Here is a 25,187-nt window from a genome sequence, read left to right on the forward strand (position 1 = left end):
GCATGGTTAGAAGAGCAGTGATAAAGCTCAGAAGATCTCGCATACCAACGACGCATCTGCATCTTTTCTACTGGAAGACTTGTTTATGGGGAAACCCCACATTTGCAGCTAAAATGCTAGCACTAATTCAATTTTTAGACCTGGTTTGTGGAGGGTAGATATGAGATTGAGCCGTCAGTGCCTTTGAGCTTGAGCAACCGTTTGTGAGAAGTTGGGAAATGAAGTGAGAGAGAGAGAGAGAAATCACCTTTGGAGCAGTTCAGAGGATGTTTTTTTTTCGGATCTGTGCCACAGCCTCAAAGGAATCTGTTGGTTCAGTTTAAAACAAATCAGTCTGTCTCTCACGCTGCTGCAGCTTATGTTACAGAGTCACTATAAAATATTCATCCATGGAAAATCTCTTTGATTCCAGACGGTCACTTGGTTTCATGCGCCATGCAGGTTAAAGTCAGTTGAAACATGTAACTCAAACTAGAGCGTCGGGAGACCTGATGTCCAGCAGGCTGATCTCTACTTCACCCTACATTTGCTCTATCAAAGGAACACCGGGAGAAACGCTTGGTCTGCCTGTGCCATCTCATTCATTCACGGCGAGAGAGGGAGAGAAAAAAGGGAGCATGTCCACTTCCTCCTCTACCTCTTTTACAGGTGAGTGCGCTGAATTTTACCAACATTTTGCCCTATTTCCTCCAGCTTAAATCCACCCTCCTCAAGAAAAGCCTTGATTGAGACTGGCTCACCTATATGCTGAACCCCCCCCCCCCCCCCCCCCCCTCCCACTACCATTCCCTGACCTGAAATGACCGACGTTACCCACCGTGAAGACTTGATGGATTGGTTCTTTAATCAAACGTAATCAAAACCGATTTGACGCTAAAGATGCGCACAAATGCACCCAAAAGATTGCTTATCGTTTTGTTTTAAGGGAAATTACGCATTACACAGTTATTTGTATAACAACAACTGGAAGTCTTTAAAGGGAACTTTCCTCAATACACGGGGGAAACCGGAAAACAGCAATTAAGCAAACAAGATCCATCATCACAGGATCTCTGTTAACCACTTTAAGCTTTATATTATGATATTTAAGGAGTATTAGCGTTGGTTTAGCAGATCTATCGATTACATTGTGGGTGGATGCTCAGCTTCTCCATTTGTTTGACTAAAACTTCAGAAGGTTCAGTGAATCCAGGAGCAAGAAAAAACAGTCATACTGACCCGCTGAAGCCCCGCAGAACAACACGACAAAATAATCCAAAAATAAATTGGAAGAATGCGATATAGATGCGTGGCCCCATTGTGCGCAGTTTTTGGCGCATCGGCGGTACAAGCGCTTCTTCTCTAACCTCCCCCCTCTCCTCTCGCTCTCTCTGACGTCACTGATATTTCATTCAGATATTTTCACCCTGTTTACTCCCGGTGCAGGAGCCTTGGCCGGATAGTTAGACTACCACTACGTGATTTACCGCCCATAAAGTTTACTTTCGTCGCTTTTCTTTCTCTTCCTCCCTCAGAAGTAAACGGGAAATTCATCTCCTGAGACCAAAAGGTAAAAGAAAAAAAAATATGGCTGTTGGAAGTGTATCAAATTGAAAGTCGCACTAAAATGCCTCCAGTGAACAAATATCCAATCCTAATTTAAATGGAACGGGGTTTTTAAAAAATCGTATTTTACGATTTGAAGCATGAAAAACGAAGGGAAAGTTTTTGAGTTGCCCCTGTGGTCAAGTATGAACCACACAATACGCGTGTGCTTTTCTGTGCTGTGTGAATGTTTTTTTTCGTTGAGTCTAAATATTTGTTAACGAAATCTGTGAAGAAAACAGAGGAAAATATTCGATGAATGGATGAGAAAAAAAATATCAATTCTTCTTTGTCTGCAGAGAGTCACCAACATCCAGGGATGGAAATTAAAGTGAGCTGTGCTTCGAATTTGAAACTAGATGAAAAAATTAGAAAAAAAAAAAGTAATTTCTTGGCGTGTTTTTTCTTCTTCTCTTAAAACACTCCATAAGCATATAGTCTTCTGGTCCTAAAAATAACCCTGAGGGGAGATGGCCCCGCTCTGCCAACACTGTTTATCCATCCTTGTAAACGATAGAGAAAAGTGAAGGATTGGTAGCTGGAATGCATGAGGTAAACGACAAAAAACAACCCCCTCCTCACATAAAAAGAAAAAGAGAAAAGAGAGAGGGACTCAATGAACCCTTTGAACTGCATTGACAGCAATGCATGGTAAAATGCAAGTTTCCTCTGGGAGCCTACTTGGTGAAGAGTGGGGGTTGGGTGAGGTTAGCTGGGGAGAGGGAGTTCAAAGTCTGCACAGAAAGTTGGTATTCAAACAACTCAGGAATCTGCATGTGCTCATAAATATATAGTTCATCTAAGACAACTGAAGATCTAAATGAGCCACTGCACTGATCTTTCCTTGCAGGCTTAAAAATAAAGAGCAATACAGATGAATTAACATTTGAACAGGTTTTAAAAGATGGCTTATAAAAGATGCATTTAAACAGAATATGTACTGGTATGTGACTTCCACTTGGTTTTCACTAAACCCCCAAAACACAATTAAATGAAAAAAAAATCTCTCTTTATTTAAAAAAGAAAACAAAATGCTCTTAAGATCCTATAGTTTGCAGCTTGGATGCACACATTTCTTTCCACTGATTAGAGCTATTAACTGAGAAAATAAAGCAACAAGAACAATAAATCAAACAAGCCTAATCCATTAAAAATATTACATTTGTTTTATTAAATATATCTATGCAAATCTTATCAATAAGCCAAATAAAACAAACCCAAGACACAGCTTCTCAATTCTACACCTGAAATTATTGCAGGCCTTACAGAGATTCATATTATGCCATTTTTTTTCTGCTCTCATGATAAATTTGTACTCGTAGTGCTGAACATCATATATAAATTGTACCATATTGAATTGGACTGTACTGAAAATAAATGAAGCCTCATTTGTATGATGTTGCATTGTCTCACAGAGACTATTGTGACATTCAAATTGGAACAAAAACCTTAGATGCACTTCTCCAAAACAGCTTATTTTTATATGAGGCAAATTTTTACATCACCCCTCTCATCGCTAGTTGTGATGAAAGAATAAAAACCATTCAGCAACTCACACATCTTAAAAATCGGGCAGTTCAACAAAGCGCTCCACAGAACAGGTGGGGATTAGATCGATATAAAGATACAGCATGTATGGAAAAAGCTATGGAAATAGAGAGAGTAAAAAGACATACAAATGGGTTAAAGTGTTGCTCCTGCTTTGCATTCAAACAAATAATAAATGTAGGGAGGTACTAAAATTAGATCATATCATAAGAAATGATATTAAACTAAAAAAAACCCACAAACAGTGATGTTGGTTTTAAAACGAAGGTCGTCTGCAAACAAGGAGCTGCTCGGCTCATTTCAGAAACAGATCATTTCCTAGCAATATTACAGATGTGACATGAAGATCCTTTTGTAGAACTTAATATGTGAAATATTTTCAGTGCTCATCTTCATGAATAGAAGTGGAAAAAGTACAGATCCTTATATAAATGTAAATGAGTGTGAAAAATGTATCTTATTCTGTAGCATGACAAAACTAGTGCAGAGATTGTTACAAGTTTTATGTTCGGCTTAAAAACAATCTTCAAAAAAGAAAAGAAAAACATACGTTAGTTTGTAGATGTCTTTGCAAAGTCTCAGTTGAAAAGTGTTCTTCTCTTTTTTTATCGCCACAAATATAATGAAAAGGTTTGAAAGTAAAAGAGGTTTCAAAACAGTCTTATCTTGTTGCATAAGTGCAAACAAAAGGCGTGACTGTGGATCTGTGGCAGCTATAAAACAAACATCTAATGCAAAGAAACAAAGTTTGAAGTTGGGCCATGTCACTTTTTCAGATGTAGGAACTTTAAGGTTTTTTGTTGTTTGTTTTGTTTTGTCACGCTGTCAAATGAGAAGCTGCCTTCTAACTTCTCCATCAGAAGGACGTTGAGAAAAATCAAAATGTTGAAAACTTTCCTCTGCTGAAGCTTGAAGGCAACCGATCAAACTGAGAAAAATCTGAATTTTCATAAATCATAAATCTGCATAAAGAAAAGTATAAAAGAGATGGACATGGGTTTAAAACCAGTTGAAAACCAACTATATGTGAAGAATTCTAGTTTGTGTCGTTTATGAAAACAAACTACTTAGAACATCTGCAAAGCTTTACTTTCACGGGTTTTTCTGTGCCTCTGTACCATTACAATCGTTAAGGCTGTTTCACAAGCATTTCATGAATGAATTTGTTTTTCACAGGTTTAAAGCACACCATAAAATCTTCACTAACAACCATTTTGCTCTTTCAGTTCCCTCTTTTGACCGACAGGCACACCAGAGCCTCCCATATCTAAATCATTCCTTGTCATTCTTTTGCACACTTCGGTAAGCTGCACTGCGGTATTTTCCGCTGACTTGTCCTAATCAGTAAAGGTCCTGCCAGGATATGAATGAGTGGATAACATCTGACAGTGGTATCCAATCCTGTGACCCACACAGTAATTCTATGGCTGCTGAGGAGGCCTCCACTACAAGCATCTTCAAAAACAGGCCTTGTGCGCGGGGGCTGGGTTGGACGGATTGGGGGTAGGGGCAAAGCTTGCGAATTCCGGAGGGTGGGCTCTTGAGCGTCGGTGGGTGGAGACAGGCTTGTTGTTGTTTCATTCCTCCAACGTGTTTTTCCTCTTTCCTCATACTCGCGAATAACCCCTCGAGAAACGTCCCACCAAGGCAGAAGTGAGATAAGATGGAAAGTTTCTCATTGGGCTTGTTCTTGTTGTTGATCTGCTCCGTGGGCTATTCTTCTCTTAAGTGATCTATGCTGTTGGACGTAAACCATGTCCAGAATAGGAAGTAAGACGTGTAGTGGAATTTAAATGTGCTCAAACTTGATTTAATCCAGCTTTTGTGTTTGTTTTGTGGTTTTAAACATACTGTGTTTTAACAGTACCATTTTAAAAAAGCATATTGAATTGATACAAGCCACCTGTGTTAAAGTTCTCTTTAAGGAAGCTTAGTAATGCCACAAAAATCTCTTTAAGTTTGAATAAAAGTGGAACTTTAAGACTCAAACTAAGTTATTTTGTAAGAAGAAGAAGGAAAAACAAGACTTAACAATTTCAGCTCCAAACTTTACTGACAGCTTCATAGTATTTCTAAAAGCATTTCTAACCCCCCCCCCCCCCCCCAAAAAAAAATAAACAAAAAACAAAACAAAAAGAAATGACCCTCCCCCGCTCAAAAAGAAAAAGAAACAGACAGAACTAATCTTGGTAAGGAACGTATCCTCATGACAAACGAGGCTCAAGACGTACAAATATCTGCTTTGCTTTCTGTCAGTTTTCCAGTCACATTCCAAAGCTGTGAGTTCAGCTCTCCTCTCGTGCCCACTATGATACTGGGAGGTAACTGGTTGTGAGTTAGGAGCATGAGCACAAACACATGTCCATGCATGAAAGTGGGAAATGATCATTTGCACTGTTTTGTAAAATTCACAAGTTCTAGTTTCCAGCAAAACAGGTTTAGGTTTCTTAGCATAGCTGGATGTTATTTCTGTTAAAGCCACAGCTGCATTTCACCCTTTTGAATATACACTGGTGTGAAAGTCTGAAGTGAGCTGTGCAATGCAAACAAAGGCTGTAATAAGCTTACGTATTTTAATGGTGCTGTGTTTACTTTGTATAAAATGTAGAAAAGTTAACCCTGTCTTGAAAATCTTTTAGAGTTTGGCTTTGGTAATAGTAGGGTCTGGAGAAGAGATTCAAACAAGCAAACAGTAATAGAAATCGACAAAAAACAAGCAGTAAAATAAATTAAGAAACATTTTTTTGATGAATTTTCTTTGTTAAGTGATGCTTTATGTGTGAATTTTCACCCATTTAACACTATTTTTGTCACCCCGTGGAGGTCTAAACAAACCAACAGTAGACTAACATATTTTAAACATGTACGATTTTCTTTGAATTTACTTAATTTTTATGAGTCAAAATACTCAAAGTAAAAAAACAAACAAAAGCCACACAGGACACACTGCTGTACTTCCACGTGATGATGGGAAGATCTATGAAAACAAGCCTGCAAATCTGTAGGTTAATCAGCTACACCCATTAGGGGCCTAACTTCATCATTTGCTTTTGATTGTAATTGGTTGATTCATTATTTCCTTGTTTTTTTGTGTGTGTTTTTGCTGTTGTCATGGCCACCCTATTATTCCGCAGAGTTCATTAAAATGTAATTTAATCCCATCCAATCATCTAATCTAATCTCAGTGCATAATAGCCTTATGTAGCTACACCAACCCCTTTTGATACAGGACCTCAACAAAACACATTGCAAGCAGTGCACTGCAGCGCATAGCATATCATATAGCACACGTTACAGCTTGCAGCTTCCCACAGTGGACGTGGGTTGTTTTATGATCTACACAACTATTGGGCGCGTGCTGTTGATGGTTCCGAGTCCAGTTTCCCCCCCACAACACACACCCATTTTCCTCTTTGAATCTTGGGACAGAAACGAGAAGCAAGAAAGCATGTAATTGACAAAGTCACGTGTTCTCACTACGGGAACGGGCACAGCCAGCTCGAGAGCGAATGAGAGCGAAGACGAGAGCGAGAGAGGGAGTGAGAGAGGCAGCGACCGAGAGAGAGAGAGAGGGGTAGAGCAGTAGGCTACAGAGGTGGTGTGAGTGAGGAAGGGATTGAAGGGAAGAGAGAAAGACATGACAAAAATATCAAAAGGCAGAAAGCACGCCGTACCATGCGAGCTAAACTGGTGACCGATGGGATCGAGGATGTCGGATTAATGGTGACTACCGCAGCCCGTTTTCGCAGAGGAAGCTTCTCTATTGCAACTTGGGCGCAGAGGGTCCGCGGGGAAACATGGCCGAAGGTTATTCTGCAATTATTTTCTATTTTCTGCTCTTAGTTTTTTTGTTGTTGTTATATATATATATATACATATATTTGCTCCACGTGAGCTCGCGCGAGAAGGGAGAAGGAGGCAAGGTGCAGCGTGATTATTGTTCCAAACCTAAAAAAATAAAATAAAATAAAAAATAAAGCCTGAACCGCCACACTGCCGAGCACCACATCTAACCACGTCTGGCAGCATTAAGATAGATCCACTGTTAGAGCGTATATGCTTTTCAAGCCAGTAGTAAAGCTCGAGGAACCATGTGTACACCTGCCCTTTTTTCCTTATAGCATGCAACTCCACATCAGGAGCGGGCTGTAGATGCACGAGGAAAACCCTCCACAAGTTACACCACTGAGCATGCCTGTGCACGAATCAGAGGCATTCATCTGTCATGGAGTAACAACTTTTTCCCCCCTTTTTTTGGTTGAGGGAATGTCTGGTTGACGCACATCGGTTCACAGCACCACGCGTCCCTCTTCGCTTATGTGACATGTGAAAAATAGTATAGGAAATTTCTACCGGCCCTGAACTTCGCATAGCCTGTACTTGAAGTGGAGGGGATTCCCCTCACGCTTCTTGGAGAAGTTTTCTTTATTTCTTTTCTTTTTTTTTTACGCAACAAAGCTCATTAAACTTATATAAACGTGTATGCACGCAGGGCGGTGAGTGTTGAGCGGCGTGTCTGCGAGCACAAACAAAATGTTCTAACTCGCCTCTTGTACTGCCCGCTCGTTCTACAGGAGGGTCGGGTAAAGGTGGCGGAGAAGACCCCGCCAAGTCCGCCGAGCAGGAGGAGGACCGCACTCGACCTCAGGTCCTGTCGGGATCGGGCTTCTGCAAATGGTTCAACGTCCGGATGGGATTTGGATTTATCTCAATGACCAACAGCGAAGGGAGCCCCGTTGACCCCCCTCTGGATGTTTTCGTCCACCAAGTAAGTTGATGAAAACGTACACACAAGCACCGAGGAATACGCGTTTGCGTCGTGGTGATGTGGTGGGCATGGCCTCATCCGGATTTTCCTTTCTTTAAAAAAAAAAAAAAAAAAGAAGCGTGGAAAAGCGACGAATGATTGAATACTTTTTATTTCCTCTGCCAAAAAAATGCTACTGTTACCTCAGATCCCATCTTGCTGTCCTCGGGCCCCTTTTTAATTCTTCTTCACAGCGATAGTTACACTGTATCATCCGGATGTTTCGCCTTGCCCGACACGTTACTGTGTAACAACATGCTGTCCACATGCTTAAGGGACAGGAAAAACCAAACCAAAACAAACAAACGACACACACACACACACACACACACACACACACACACACACACACACACACACACACACACACACACACACACACACACACACAAAGTTTTCCTCTGAGGCACACGTTTAGCTCTCCCTTTGCTTCTCCCTGTGAAGGGAAAGGAAAGAAATGTCGTGTGGATATGACACGGTTAGTTTCACACTTGGCCCTGTAATGGACAGCAGAGCTTGCTTGATATCCAGCCAGCTAACATGTCGGAGAGCGTGTTTTTTTTTAACTCACTGCTGGGCTCTGTTCTGGGAAGGTGGATTTTGCTCAGTGCTGTTGTTTGCTTGATGTACTTGAACCGTATGTGCAGTTTATAGAAACATCCTTTTACTTTCATACCGAATGGTGACGTGAAGCAAGCCTGTGTGTCCCCCTCCCACTCCCTCCGCGTGTACTGCTGATTTATTGTGCATGGAGTTCATTTCAGAGGCCTTGTTTTTGACTGCTACAGAAAACAAAGAGCAGTGAAGTCCTCCCTTGTTTTAGCTCCCCTTTCCCTCCGTTAAATCGCCCTTTTTTACGGTCCTATAAAGTGCCTTTAAAATTCTCGAGGAACGACAGACGACGAAGAGAGGCATTTTTGTTGCCATTTCATTTGACACACTCTCTCACTTCATTGTAGAAAAGATGACTCCACTGATTACTATAAGGCAAATTAGTAGCACTGGGAAATATGGATTATAGTTGCATAAAGGGATTAGTTTATTTAGGTAAAAAAAAAAATATATAATGTAACTCAAACACTTACAGTATGTTTTTTTCAAGCTGCATGCCAGACTAAAAATAGAAAGTGGGACCACAGTTTCACATGGTTTGCTATCCAATGTCTTTTTGAATGGCATTTGAGTGTGTTCTGCACCAGCAGGGTAGTTTCCACCTCTCTGAGCTATGCTGCATTCAGCTCAGTTTTTATGGAAAAATAAATAAATAAATACAAATAAAAAAAAATAGATATATGTACATTTCAAATTGTCCGCAGTATTTGATTGACCAAATGTGTTCACTGCCATTGAATTCTGACAGCGGTAAAGCTGGTTGTTTAGTGCATTTAGTTTGGCTATAAACGTGATAATCGAGAGTTATAAAAATATCTGGATTAAAATCCTGGAGTAAAAACATTCAGTGACTAACAACAATATGTTGAGCTTTGCTTCATGCGCATCTTCATATGCACGTAATAATATAGCCTGACATGTATTTCTACATTTTTTGGTTAACATTTACATGTATGTGGATGTTTTCATGCGCTCTTACTGCGCCTGCATGAAACAAGCCCAAGCTCGGGAAAGTGGATGACTACAGCACTATGTTATCAGATTCTGATTGATACGTTCACATTGTGGCTTCATCAACTGAAAACACTGCATCTGTCCATACACTCCAGACTCCTGTCTTCCCTGCTGCTCAGAGATGTTTTAGGAGTGGATCAGGCCATCAAGGGTGAATAAAGGTGTGCTCTGGGAAACAGTCTTAAGAGCTGAGCAGGAGTCTAACAAAACACTGTGTGTCTCAGTAGTTTGTAGCCTATAAGGCAGAAAAGGCTTGTGCGGTATACTGTTGCTTTACATAGGAAAAATATTTAGATCCACAATGCAAGAAAGGCTCATTAGGTACTGTGATGATGGCGGTGTATAGATGAAAATGTTTGCAGAGCTGCTCTGTTTCATTCATTCGTTTTTTCATATTTTGGGAGGATGGTGGGGACCAAATTGTTCCTAATATAGCTTTTTGTTAAATTATAGCATTCAGTGAATCATATGTTTACACTCGATCATTTGTGTCCCAGTGTTTCTGGCAGCTGTACGCGCTCACAGTGACACGACTGTCATTTAGCACAAAGGGGAAGACATCGTGCACTCATAAACACGCTGTCATAATAAATGCAAACAACCCCGTGATTTCTTTGGAAGGATTCACACTCGTGCATTCGTATTAAATCGGTCACTCATTCTCTCTGATTGTTCCACCCTCTCTGTCTCTCTGCTAGCAGCCTGGAGCTATTTGAATATATTGATGTTATTTCCAGGTTTAAAAGAAATGTTCAGATTTGGAAATATTGAATACAGATCTGGCCTGTTATATCTTAAGTAGAAAATTATTTAAAAGTCTTAAAGCCATAATAATTGTTTTAGGATGCATTTTGTCATTTTTAATCAGTGGCAAGCTCACAATCAAACCAACTTAAAACAAAGGTTATGAATTATTTTACACGTTTGTGGTAAAAGGGTCGTTGTTGAAATAAAACTATCAGAAAGGATGCCGATTTATTCTTGCACAACATTGACCCTATCCGCATGATAAAAGCTGAGGTAAGAAAGATAGGGAGGGGAAGAGGGAGCATGAGGACAGGAGGAAGGGGGGAAGAGAGGAGGAGTTTCCTTAAGAGAGGGAAAGAGGAGGGATGTGGGAAAAAAAAAAGTGTGGGTGAGGGGTGGGGGTGCTGGGCTGGGGACGGCGGTAGTCCAAGAGGAAAACATGAGTGAGAGGTTGGAAAAAGACGAGCGAGTGGTGGAGCGGGAGGTAAAGGAGGGAGGGTGTGCGCTTGTGTGTGTGTGTGTGTGAAAGAGAGAGTTAGTGTGAGCCCCCCCACCCCCCAGAGCACGAGGCCTCTTCCTGGGAGGCCTCTTCATCACGGCTCCTATCTGATCGCTTCCTTTCGGAAGGTGTGAGAGAGTAATTAAGCATCTTCACTCTCTCCTTAGTGATTCCACTATTACATTATCTCTGTGTGTCAACCACTTCTCTACCTGGGCTGAGTGTTTTTTACTATGTGTGTGTGTGTGTGTCTGTGTGTGTGTTGGGGGGGGGGGGGGTCTCTCCTTGGGCATTCTTTAAAAAGAGGAATTTCTTAAAGACAAAAAGGCAAGAGGGTAGGCGAGGGGTTTAGTGGGTTGGGGGTGCTGCCTGCCCTTTGTCGGTAATCAGTTTGAAATGTTGAACAGTTTGCTGTTGCTATTCTCCTGAAACCCCATGAGTTTATGAATCCCTTACGAATGTGTGTGTGTGAGTGTGTGTGTGAGCACTTCTTACTTTCTGCTTTCAGCCACCAGGTTGTCGATGCCTACGTGTGATCCGTTGAAAAATGTTCTAGGTTTTTGATCATGCATGTGCGCACTCGAGAGAGAGAGAGAGAGTGTGTGTGTTTTGTGTAGTGAGGTTAAAGTGGGCCCCTAGTGAGATTAACCTCTGGTCCGTGTCACCGTTTGGCATGCAGGCCCCACCCATCTCTGCCTGCAGATAGCCAGTATCAGGCTTTGTGTCTCCTGCAGCCACACCACTCCACTCACCCACACCACCGCCACCCTTCCCGTCTTTACATCAAATAAAGCAAAAGAAGAAGAAAGACAAGTCATGTGACTTCCTTTTGAGGAGCTGGGCGCATATAGCGGATGTTTGATTGGTAATTGGAAGGGTGATGGAGTAGACACAGAAGGGCTACAATAAAAAAAAAGAGCAGCAGTTCCGCTGGTCATGTCAGTATGAGCTGATTAAGGATTTAAGCATTTAATTAATCTATTTTTTTTTTAATTACCAGGAATGAAAAATTCCAGGAGGCTCTTTCTAGTTCTTTCTTTAATATTTAATGTTCTTGGCTGCTCAGTTCTTCTATGCAATGCTTGATAGATTTTAAGGGCTACAGTCTGCAATTTGTTTTTATTTATTAGCACTTTGTTTCTCCATTGATCATTTTGTCCTAAAAAATGACAAAGAAAAGCATCAAAAAGGAAAAAAATAATAATCATCAAAGACCTAATTAATTAATAAAACAACTGTTACATTTCCGAAGGATAGAGAAAAGTTAGATTTAGACACAACATGTGTAAACAGACGTTTAAAAGCTTTTCTTTTGGAGAGATTTGCCTGAAACGGTTTTAATTTGCGATAATCTATAGTCAAATTTCTATTAAAAATTGCTAGAGAGACAGATGAAAGCAATTTATATGTAAAAACACAGTTGTTGCAAAGGCTCAAATAAAAAAATAAAGATAAAGATTAGAGCTATTATAGTAAATAAAATGTATAAAATCCCTCAATTAAACATCTGACTACATTTATCTCATGTTCATCTCTTTGTATTCATGTTAGAATTCATCAGATCCGAGCTAATAACCAGCACTCATTTTTGTGTCATGTTTGTCACGCATTACATCATCATCTGTCTACTTTGTTAGATTGGGCGAGTTCAGTGCCAAGGCATACAAAGAAAAAAAAAAGACAGCTGCTGTTTTTTGCCTCTGTAAATGGATTCAACTGTAAAACCAATTAAATAATGATTGCAACTCAAATTGTATGCACTACCAATGTACACGTGTAAGGTTTGAAAGGTTTGCATTGATCCATCATTTTTCCTAAAAGAAAACGTGAAAAATTCAAACCTTTTAAAATTGATTTCTGTCATTTTAAATTTATGATATATTCCATCATTTGTTCTTTTGTGAAAGTGACACCTCTTTAAATGGCTGGCAGTGAATCTTTGCAGTGACACTGGACTGTTTCTGTTTTGAATAGGTGCAGTTATTAGCAGGCTGTGTGCTTTATCACCAGTCACCTCAGTGAGGTTCATTTCCCCCTCTCATGCTGATAAATGTACCAGGATGATCTAGTGCTTCCTTCCCCAGATCAAATATTTGGCCCAGTCATAATCGGGGGTGTTGGATGTTGTTAATTTGAAGCAGGGGAAACATGAAGGCTTTTAACTGTTTGATGGGGGCTGGGCGAGGTTCAAAGGTCAGAGCCACTAATGACAATGTGTTGAGGAGGGCTGCGGTGTCACCGACATAAGAGCGGCTCTGTTGGTGGTTTTCACTGGCATGTTTGTGTGTGTGTGTGTGTGTTTCCTCTCCCTTTCTTCTTTGGTTTATATATATCCTGTTGGGTTATGTCCATCTGAGCTGATCTAGCCCAGCTTTATCCACTTAGCATTTCCTGTGTATTAAAAGCTACTCAGTGACACCAAGCCACATGTTGACCACCATCTCCCTCTACTCACTCACCTCTGCACATTCCCGTTCCTCTTAGAAACGAGCACAATACCCTTCTCCACCTCTGATTTAAGGCATCCCATAATTAGCCATTCCATAGCTGGTGGTCGCCTCGGAGAGAGGCTGGTGGAGGATGGTGGCTCTCCTCTCTCTTGCTTCCCCATCCCCTCACATTACAGCTTCCTGTATTGATTGCTGGGTCTGGTGATGACGAGGGCCGGCTGATGAAAAGGAGGGCTATTTCTATCTAGGATGTCAGTGTCGATATTGATCTCTGGCTCTTTCCTACACACACACACACACACACACACACACACACACACACACACACACACACACACACACACACACACACACACATATATATATGTACGGTAACATGCATGAAGACCTAAAGATATTTATTACACATAAGGAAGCTTGCAAGCATAATCAAGCCCTTTTAGAGTATCTTTCGATCTTTTTGTTGGATAGGTTTCTTCCGTTTAAGGCATGGTGCTGGCTGCTGGTGACCCTTAAGTTTAAGCACAGAGTGGTGGTGTGGTCTTCCCAGCAGGCTGGGGGTGGTGCTACGATGGTTATACCACTGACCTCAGGATTTCTCCTGCTGACCTGTGGGGTTCCTGATCAAATGGTGGTTTTGTTCCTGGCCTCCCCCAATTCCAGCCACTGATGAGGAGTTGCTCCTCCATTGGAGCTGAACAGAATGCGGTGGAGGTAGTTCCATGAACCCCCACCCCCCACCCTTGTCCTCCTCTTCCTCCAGATTCCCACCCATATCCACCTCCCTGTGCTAAGCCACTCCCCCATTTTGTGTTAGAGTCTCTCTTGCTCTCCTTCTCTCTTTTTCGTTCTGCTTGGCATTCTTTCATTCCCTCACCTTAGCCGTGCCCTCTCCTGACCTCTTTGCGTAAACTGAAACGGGTCAGGACACCCGCCAGGTCACTTGAGAGGAGGGGACTCAGGTTGCAGGTTCTGATTTGCGAAGTTTTCGCACACACACACACACACACACGCTTACACATGCATAGAGCAGCTCGGAGGCACACATGTATATACAGATCCATATGCTGCAGTTTATTACGTAATTGCAGAGACTGAGCTGTTGCGAGTGAACGCGTCAGAACGTATCTGACACAAACATGATGCCATAAACTATATGGAGGAGATTTTAGTGTGTGTGTGTCTATGTGTGTTTTCCTGCATTTCTACAGAACAAAAGAGGATGTGTGGTTTCCTCACTGGTGCATTGTGGGAATTGAGTGAGTTGGAGAGGGGGGGGGTAGAGTGCTGAGACAAACCACTCAACTTTGACCTGGAGAGACAAGCTGCTTCTGGACTGAAGACAGGAGAGGAAGAGGAAGGGCTCGTGTGCCATAGTCTAGAGACCAGCTGATGTTTATTTATCATTATTCTGAATATATTGTGTTTCATGGGGGATGGGCACAACCTTTTGTTGTCTTTTTACTGATATCTGCTGAACAAATGCCTTTTAGCCATTCAGATGGTCTAATGATGGCAATTATAAAATCAATTGGTGTTTCCATTTGAATGACCAGGATATAGCTCGACTGTAGCTTCTCATTTGGTTGATTATTTTGCTGGTATGAGCAGAGAACTTTGATAAAAGAATAGGTTAATGAATATGGAATCTTAACATTATTACTATTATTATTTTGTAACATAATGTTCTGAGATTGATCATGATGCTGCTTGCTTAGTTTGTGACTCTCCTCACCGTCCCTTCTGTGTTATTCCCTTTTTTGCATCTGTGGTGCATAATCTTTCCTCTTGCTCATTTCCATTCCCTGATTCTCATCTATTCCTCAAAGCCAAATCCAATAGCTGAATGCCCAAAATGGATGAGTCTTCCATCACAAATCGGCTAGAAGCAGAGTGGCCTTGGCTGTAAGTCTCACTTACTGCAGTGGGGGAATCAAGCAGGACATCAGAGGAAGAATGAATGAGTGAATTTTGGACATTTTGCTTTTAATGCTAAAAAAGGCGATTTTCTCTTTCGAATAAATTGTTGAAATGTTCAAATGTGGGGAAAAAAAGAAAGAATTGTTTAAAAAAGGTTAAATATGAAGTCACAACTCTTCCGTGTATATATCTATATTTTCTGAGGACTAAACTGAAAACCTATTTATTGTTTTATTATATAAAAAAAGTAAAGAAAAAAATTGTGTATTATTACTCATTGTGAGAGAGGCCTTTGGAATCCAGATTAATAGCTATTTGGTAAAAGTTTATGTTTCATATGTACTAATTTGTGTTTAATATATATGAAAAAAATCAAAATCCAAAAATCTCTAATGAAAAAAAAAGATTAAAACGCAGGGAAATAACATAATTATATATCAGCATTGTTCAAGTTTAAGAAATTTGATGGCTTTCTAAAACTTTTTTTGTACTGAACTATAAGTTGTAAAAATACCAATTCTAAAAAAACCCTAAAAACAAAAACAAAACAACAACTAATAACCTTTATTATTTGAAACTGAAGTTATTTTTTTTTCATGATGTCAAAGTTTGTCTTTGATATCATTCTTTTAAGGAATAAAGTTCAAGTAAAGGGAGGTAAAGATAAGAAAAGGGAAAATATAAAAAAAATGCAACTTACTTAAATTGTCTAAATTATATATATATAATTTTTTAAAAATGTACAAAAATTACTTTAAAAACAGAAAGAAACGAACATAAACTGATTTATTTAATGTAGAGTGGATATTTTATTTTTTCTTATCTATTTGAAAGTTTTTCTTTAATCCTAAGAAAGTCTTGGCGTGACCCTCATTTACCGAGTGCTGTGATATGTGAGTGCCTTTAGAATACATTTTATTAAGCATTTTTAAAATGATTTTTTGAATAACTGGGTGTTGTAATAACGACAGTTTGTGTTACCTGAATTTTTAAAGGCGACCTAACAGATCCCAAGAAAATGTATTTGATTGCATATTCTTACATTGAGATATTCTTTGTGTTTGCGGTAGGTTTTGAAGTTTTTTCCGCTGTGTGAAACAAGGTTAAATGTTTTCCTTTTTTTCATACTTGTTTTCCTGAAGGAAACAGAGACATATTAAATGTATTTCGTTTCACTTCCATTTAATCCACGTGGTATCCCAGTGGTCATTTATTGTACAGTGGTTTTCACATGGACAATTATCCGAGTGCAGTGAGTTCAAACACTATTCTTAGTTTGTAATTAATTCCCACATCCTCTGTACGTCTTTCCTCTCTCTTAGGTTTTCATCTCTATCTACAAACCACCTATAGAGTGCCTTCAGCTTCCTGTAACCTCAGTCGCTGCAGAAAAATGCTGCTGTGCACAATTTCTCTCCTTCTTCTATAGTTTCACATCTATATCATCTGATCATTTGTGCCTTTCTCTTCCTTTGTCTCCTACATATCTGACTCTACAGCATGCACTGCTTTTACAGATAGCCTGTGTGTTATTTATAGGTCTTGATGTATAGTAGGTAGTAGGTTTGCTCTGCACACTGCATGCCCATGTGGGCGTGTGTTTACCTATAAGAGCCGCAGGGCTTGCTGCGATTCATGAAGGTCACGGATTCTGTGCCTATCAGCCGTCCGCGCTGTGCGATCAACAAGACATAAATCATTGTCCAGTGGTTATGTAGTAACTAAATCAATATTTCCGATCATGTAGATAAGATGGATGGTGGATGCTTTAAGAAAAAAAAAAGATTGTATAGGTGTAACATTCTTGTCTTTTAAGCCTGCAGAAAAGGAAGTGGTGTCTCTGCGAAAAGTAGATAAAGAGAGTAAACCAAGGACATATCATGTGAGATATGTGGAGCAACCTTCACGGCAGTTGGTACAAACCACATATAGTCAATCCACCATGTTTGAAGTAATGTATTTGCCTCTCGATGTTCATTGTCTGCTAATACTTGTTGTGTTCGCTGCATGTGGCAGTGTGTAAAAGCCCACCTCGTGGACTTGCCCGTGTTAATAAAGTAAATGTTGATTCTTGAGCTATGTGGAAATAAAAGGAGTTGATTGGGGAACTTTTTGTGTGCAGACGTAATAATATATCTGGCAACTGCTCAATGTGTAGATTTAACCTAATGGTTGTGGGCTTGCGTAACATTAATGCTTTATCTTATGCAGACAGAAAGAGGAACTAATCCATTTTCACTGAAAGATTGCATTTTCTGCCTAAGAAGGGGGCTGTCTTTATGTCTAGCTGCATACTGAAGGCTATTAAAGTGTAATAGCCTTTGTCAGTTTCCATGAATCATCAGGGGTTAAAAAAATATTCAATATAACCAACAAAGGTAAAACGCACCCTGATACTGCTGTATAAAAAGCCTTTAAAGCTAACATAATAGAGATCTTTCAGTTGCCTTTAACGAGCTACCTTATTCAGTGACGTGGTTTACTATTATAAAAGAATCAGATTTACATTTTCCTGGAACAGTTTTGCTCTTACAAAATCTAACGTCCTATAAATTAACCTTTAAAGATTTATGTTTGTATAGGCTTGCAATTATAATATTTTAACCTAAGGGAAACAAATGCTTTGACATTAAATTTAAAGCAATTTCAACAAACATGAGCCCTAACGTGTCAGATACTCTCGCTTATAACACACAGGGCGTTATCCTACCTACACACTCTTGTGTCTTGCATTTGGCAATAAGCATCTGCCTCTTTTAAAGGGATAATTGCCCTTTTTTATTCTTCCAACAGAGCAAACTAGTGATGGAGGGCTTCCGCAGCTTAAAGGAGGGTGAGCAGGTGGAGTTCACCTATAAGAAGTCCTCTAAGGGCCTAGAGTCCCTGCGGGTGACCGGACCTGGTGGGGGACCCTGTGCAGGCAGTGAGAGGAGACCCAAAGGGAAGGTCCCATTGCAGAAACGCAAACCAAAGGGAGACCGGTAGGTTTTTATTCATTTTTGAAACAAAAAAAATGTATGTGTATGTTTTGCGTCTGCATGAATGTAATCACACGTATGCATGGTTTTCCTGAAAATGTGAAATACGTGAATGCGTATAGGTGCCTGTGGTTAGCTTTGAGAAAGCAAGACTACGCTGTAGCAATAGGAAACATATTCTATACGTACAGCTACCCGCAGTGAGTGGCTTCTGAGTGGGCTGAGATTATAGATTAAATCTATTCAATCCGCCTCGGTACATGCCTGTTGCTATGGTTATTGTGCACCATAATAAGGAATTGAATAGGGCACTTCGCTTGCCATTGCCGCTATTTTAAATCAATTTGCCAGCTTTTACATTAGAGACTATATTAGCATGGGGGTAGATTGGACCTATATGCATCTCAATGCAGCGGTAGCCAAATCAATTGTTTTGTCCTCAGTTGAATCCTGAAGGGAGCTTTGCTGAAATCTGCAGTGGGAGCCATAGGGAGTGCCTTGAAAACGCTAAGCAGAGTCCTCCTGTCCTCCTACTGAAAGAAAGTGCCCTCATTTGATGTGCGGCAAATCCTGCCAGGTAGAGTCTAAGTACTGTATCTGTTGTGGGAAGGTATCACATGATTTCAAGGCTACATTTACATGAGAAAGTGTAGCGCTGGCACCCTTTATGTTGCTGCATCACTGTTGCTTCAGTGCTCCAATGCAGCACTATTGTGGTTTTTTTTTTTTTTTTTTAATAGTGGTAAAGAAAAGCATTTGTTAGAAAGGAAGAAACTGTATCTGACAGAGAAGGCTCCCTGATTGGTTTACACAGCTGAATAATTCAGCTTATTTTGGATAATTGATCCAGTGTTAGGTCAAGTGTCTGTCTTCTGCTAATGTGGTAGCAAGGTGGTTTTGGATTTAGTGATGGCAGGTAGATGTGTGTTTCTGTCTTTGTGAATGCTGGTCAGTGGGAGCAGCTACTGGTGGGTTACGCTGCGGGTTATTCTGCTATGCAACGGATCATTTCTTTCTTTTCTCTAGAGCTGCTCAGATCACGTTGTGTAAAACTGTTCAGTTTAAAAATTGAGTAAACAATTCATCGGTTGTGGAAATAGTGGCTAAAAACTTTAGTGATGACAGTGCTGATTTTTTATCAAACAGAAATTAGCAGAGAAGTCGATGTTTAACAGTAATTGTTGAGAAATGTTCATCAGCTGTTGCAGAATTTTCTTTAAACTAATTAAGCACTCATCTGTAACCATTTCCCTGAAAAAAAAAAATTCCATTAGTATTTAAAGCTCATTAGTCTTAATATGTGATAAAAACATTCTTCAATATTAAACTTAAAGGACATCCAAATATTTTGAGCTGTTTTGTCTTCATCCAGGTTTTTCCCAGTTTGATATGAAATTTAGTTTTTCAATGTTTTCTCTTTGTGTTGCACGCATTTGAATCAAATTAGCTGAGATTAAACTGTGCTTTCATTACACTAAATGAGTGCATGACCTGAGACATACAAGAAATCTGAATTACATGAGTGAATATTTTAAACTTTAAAACCTAAATTCTCCAATAAATTGATGGATTTTCATGCTACCTCGGGATTTGAACTATAATTAGTATATAAATATAATTATTTAATTGCACGAATTAATTTATCAGATCACTGTACTTGTATGAATCCAGGTTTTGAGGACACTTACTAATTACCTCTTAAAACCTACCTTTAAGTCTTTCTTAATTAATGTCACAGCTTTTAGTGAGGTAGCAGTCTTATCTGTAGTCTCTATTATATTCTTTATGGTTTATTTATTGTAGAAAAATAATACTTTTTCTTTACAAAGAACAATTAAACATTGCATTAATTTTTTCTTATTTAATTCAAACAGCCAGTTGTTATTTTATTGGATGCAAAGAACAGGTTAAGTAAAGATAATTTATCTGGTTCCATAGAAAAGGCCGTCATGGTTCAATTTCTTATTTAGTGGCCACAATTTGCAGTTGGGTCTACTTGTCAATTCTTATTTTGTTAATTGGCAATCAAATCAGATGCACCTTAAAATGTGTGCAGTAAGCAGTTATTTCATAATGATAAGTGGTTGAGTTTTGCACTGCTGCAGTAGAAATTTAACACAGACTGATGAATCCAGAATCATTTGTTCTAGACATCATTGCCCAAGAGATATTAAGCTTTTTACACCAGGACATTATTAAAAACCTGAACGGTGACTTGTACGTGACATAAAGCCTTAAAAAAAAGAAAAAAGAAAATATGACAAAAAATATTTATTATTTAATGCAGTGCAAAGAGAACTGATGGCATCATGATGGGCTAACATTTTGGTCTAATTTCTCTTCATGCTTTTATTGTTGCCATTTCATTGCTGGCATTCTTTTCAGAGCTAATAATATAATGCAGTTTGGCATGCCACAGCGGCCACACCAGACCAAAATCATATACAACACTCCCATCTAGTGGGGAATTTTAGTTGGAGCCGACATTTCTACTCCGTAGTGCCGATGATGGACAAGAGTGAAATAAAATCTTTATTCTTCTTTTTTTTAAAATTCTTCTTCTTCTTCTTCTTGTTATTATTATTATAATTACCATGTTAGAAATGATAGTTATTAGTAGGGCCATATTTGTTGTAGTTTTGCCTTTTTAAATCAATCAAGTGTGCCGATTTTCAGCTTTAATTCAAAGGGTTCAAAAAAAGTTTGCATTAACTGCTTAAGAATTTCAGTATTTTAAAAATACTTCCATTTGTTATTTAAATTATTATATATAACACTGTATTAATTGTTTAAAAATAAAGCATTTTAATGTCCCGGTCAGATCTGTTGCTTCATTATTTCATGACCAATAAAGCAGACATATCTGAAGTTGGTTCCATGTGTTGAATTTGTATTTTTCACTGTGATTTTAAATGTGAGGCACAGAGAAATGTCAGTGCAAGTGAGGGACGCCAAATATTCTAAAAACAAATGAATGCACCGGGTAATTCAGCAACATCAAGAGATCGGAAAAACCAAAGGAGACAACTAATGTGCACAACGACAGAATTACTTTCATAGTGAAAGAAAACAACCTCACAACATCTAACACTCTGCCAAAGTCTACAATCAAGAGATGCCTTCATGAGGGTAATTACAGAGGCCAGATTAGACATTACAAGAAAACACCTTAACGAGCCTGCACAGCTCTAAAAAAAGATTCTTGAAAACAAGATTAGCTCGTGTCATAATGATCGAAAGAGAAACGTATGGAGAAAGGAGAGAACAGCTCATGATATGAAGCATACCATGATCCTTGCCAGACATGAAGGAAATATTATGGCATGAGCATGTACGGCTACCAACCACTAGTGTTTACTGATGATGTGACCACTGATAGAAGTAGCAGAATGAATTGTGACATGTACACAGCTATACTCTTTTGTTTAAAATTAGCCAAATGTTGGTAAACTGATTGGAGAGCGCTTCAAAGTGCAAATGGTTAACGCTCCATCGAATACTGCAAACCAAGACTTTCCCTATGCTAAGAAATGGCGTATTCTTCAGTGGCCAAGTCTCAACCTAACCTGATCTCAACCTAACTGAACATGCTTTTCACTTACTGAAAACAAAAGTGAATGCAGAAAGAGCCACGAACAAACCTAGCAGAGCATCTGAAGGGAAGACACACAGCCTTTGGTGATGTCATTGAGTTCTAGGCTTCAGGACTGCCATCTGCAAAGGATTGTCAAAAACAGTCCTTCTATTTAAAATTATTCTAGTTTCTCTAATTATCTTTGGGCCTTTGCAAATGGAAGGCTGTATCAACTGCTATAACTCCTATACAGTTGTGTCTTTGTCCAACAAATTATGGAACTAACTGTATTTTAGCCGCAAAGTGCTTGCAGATTCAAAACTACAAAGTCTGTTTTCTGTTTTAAGAAAAAGAAAAGGAAAAGCTAAAAACAAAGATCCTGTTCATGCTTTCTGTTCTTTTCTCCTCTGTCCCCTGCAGCTGTTATAACTGTGGAGGTCTGGATCACCATGCCAAGGAGTGTGGCCTGCCCCCCCAGCCAAAGAAATGCCACTACTGCCAGAGCATCACGCACATGGTGGCTCAGTGTCCCCACAAGGCGCTGGCGCCCGCCACAGGCTCTCAGGACCAACATGCGTCTACCTCGGCCTCTAGCCCAGGGACCGGGCCTTACCTCTCTCTCCCAGAGGAAGAGGAGCGCTCTGGCTCGTCTCCTCTGGAGGGCTCCTCCTCTTCCCCCGAGGAGCCCCATACACAACGTGGCTCTCGGACCCAGAGGTGGAGGAAATCCTGAAATAGTCCATAGGGGTGAATCTTTCACCGCTAGCCTCTGACACCTCATGTCTCCTCTCAATCAAGGTTACCTGAAGCTCCCCTCATCTACCTCACACCTGTGAAAAATGGGAGGTCTTTATTCCTTTACTTTTATTGTTTTTTTTTTTTTGTTGTTGTTTTTTTTTTTTTACAATTTCTAACCAGCGCAGCTATGGCAACGATCAGTGGGGTACGTGATGGGCAAGAATGTGTGTGACTGACTTGCAGTCATTTGGTGCAGCTATGGCAACCACGGCTGGAATGGTGACTGCAGGGGATCACTCTTGTTTCAGTCTCTGCAGCACGAGAGTGAGAAAAAAAACAAAAAACACTGTATAAGTCTAGTCTTGATGATTGTTTTTGCCTTTGTACCCTTGGACCTAAATGTTGGCCATTATGAATGCTTTTTCTCTACACGACTATCTTGCAGATTTAAAGCCACAAAATATCCTGTAGGCCTAATCATTCTGAAAAATCATGATGCATCCTTTTAGCACACACAGTAGCTCATCTTAAGAAGGATTAGAAGAAGACCTCAAGACCTCAAGACCCTCTAAGCGATAATCCAGACCCGCAGGACCGTTAGCTTGGCTTCTAAAGATCTTTAGGGAAACTTTATGGATCCCAGAGGGAATTTTTTTAAAAAGACAGCCAGCTGCTAGATCACACTCTATACTTCTTAAACACTCACATACATACATGCATACCTCTTATATGATATAGACCGGACCAACTGATTGTCAGACGTCAAACATGTGCAAGACTGAGAGAAAGCGCGTGTCCTGTGCGTGTTACGCATGCTCGAACAGAAAGCAAAACTGTCAGACTGAAGCACCTCTTCCTCAGGTGTGAGTCAACACTATTAACCCTTATGTTTCCTATTATCATAGATAGACACAGTCTATGTAAGACATCATATAATCCATCTAGATCATAGTTTAGATTCAAAGTAATGAACCGATCATTAGATTTCCATTTTGGTTGCGGCATAATTAGTTGAAAATAACATCACAGTTTATAAATTATAGTATAAGTCATTTATATATATATATATATATATATATATATATATATATATATATATATATATATATATATATATAAAGTCACAAGATATAATTAAAATTCTATTAACTTTAAGTAATGCATTTATAAGGAATTAGCTCTGATCTATAGGTGTATATTGCATGAGATGCTTTGTTGGTGTGTGAAAACTCTCTCTCTATTTAACCATTTTCATTCATGACAAATCAAACTGACTTTAAAAAAAAACCCAAACTCCATATTTTCCCTTATTTGCTAAATCAGATACTCAGAAATCGCCTTTGATACAGCACAAAAGCTCACCGTTTTGTTACAGGTGTAGTACCAGACCATTATACTATCTTTGTATCTTATTTATTTAATACCTCACTAACTATCCTTCTTGAAAAATGAATGTCAAGCTGTTTGCTCTCCCAGCCGTGTTACAGTAAGATCGAACCACCTGTTCCTCTTCCATCTGTGCCTACCATTTGTTAGCCAGCACCAGCCAGGTTAATGCGCAGTCCTCTTTGGGATGAGGTGACATCACTGCTGCTGCTTCAAACTCACTGAAACAAAAAAAAGGAGAGAGAGAGAGAGAGAGAGAGAGAGAGAGAGAGAGAGAGAGAGAGAGAGAGAGAGAGAGAGAGAATAAGAGTGCTGCTTTTGGTATAACTTGAATCCCAAGCATGGCTTTAGTGGCACTTATTTGTGACCTAACAACTCTTCTCTGACCATACTGAATGTGAAAAGAGCTTATCTGAAGTCGACTCCTCACACAATTCAAGTTGAGTCGCTTTGGAGTTGTATCTTAATGTTCTGACAAATCAAATAACTTTGTACGATTATATCAAACTAGCGTGTGTGTTTTTAAAAGCTCTAAGTAGACAAGCAACATTTTTTTGGTATATTTCCATACCAAAGAGTGTGGCTTTATTTTGTTTTTGAAGGCATTTAATGTTAAGACTTGCTGAAGTGCTTGCTATCCTCGCTCTTTCAAATAAGAGGAACTTATTGCTGAAAGCGCATTAGAGCAGTTGTTGTTGTTGTTGTTATTTTATTTTTTTTATTTAATGTACAGTGTATTTGAATGTGTGCGTGCGTTAAAGATCAAATCTCAACAATGCAGCATGACAGAGATAAAAAAAGAAGAAGTGAATGACCAAACCACAGAAGGAGCACAGCCCATGCTCGAAACTCTATGGAAACATCTTTTTATATGATGTATTTTTACATTTTTACACACAATTTCTCTCAGGATGATGAACTGTTCTCAGGGAATTAACCAAAAAAGTGTATTTTATTCTTTTGGGAATCATCCACTGACTTTCTCAACAAACTCTGTTAAGCAATGACGAAGAAACATATGTAACCGATTGATGTACTATTAGCAACTACCTCTTGAGTTATACATAGCTGTGCATTTCTTTTTGTTTGTATATACATAATTTTATTTTATTTCTTTTTCTTTTTCTTTTTTGATGACCTCAACTTTAGATCTCTGTTATACTGAGGTGTTGTGCAAGACGTTCCCTAATGTTGCCACAGACTTCCTGGTCTTCCTTCCCAGTTTTAATGAGTTTTTCTTTTACCGCAAAAGTTTTTTTTTTGTTTACAGCAAAAGGCTACCTCATAAACGCTGTTCCTCCACAAACTCCTTACCTCCTCCCAAGTCCTC

The 25,187-nt window shown here is 39.4% G+C and overlaps 1 protein-coding gene across 1 annotated transcript; it reads left to right on the forward strand.

The window, feature by feature from the left end:
* Window positions 1–6,734: 6,734 nt before the first annotated feature.
* Window positions 6,735–23,494, forward strand: lin28b (lin-28 homolog B (C. elegans)). Its single transcript, XM_085246648.1, has 4 exons — window positions 6,735–6,939; window positions 7,707–7,900; window positions 17,975–18,162; window positions 22,154–23,494. Exons 1-4 carry the CDS (start codon window positions 6,930–6,932, stop codon window positions 22,464–22,466), a joined length of 705 nt encoding a protein of 234 aa, XP_085102774.1. The 5' UTR covers window positions 6,735–6,929; the 3' UTR covers window positions 22,467–23,494.
* Window positions 23,495–25,187: the final 1,693 nt, after the last annotated feature.

The sequence above is a fragment of the Mchenga conophoros genome, linkage group LG15 (assembly GCF_057382185.1).
Source record: "Mchenga conophoros isolate Kocher_MC1m ecotype Shallow Benthic linkage group LG15, M_conophoros_male_GT1.1, whole genome shotgun sequence".
In the NCBI taxonomy this organism is placed as follows: Eukaryota; Metazoa; Chordata; class Actinopteri; order Cichliformes; family Cichlidae; genus Mchenga; species Mchenga conophoros.

Coding starts and splice junctions, on each gene's coding strand:
- lin28b (XM_085246648.1), top strand. Junction 7,901..17,974: donor TGGATGTTTTCGTCCACCAA/GTAAGTTGATGA, acceptor TTCTTCCAACAG/AGCAAACTAGTGATGGAGGG. Junction 18,163..22,153: donor CGCAAACCAAAGGGAGACCG/GTAGGTTTTTAT, acceptor TGTCCCCTGCAG/CTGTTATAACTGTGGAGGTC.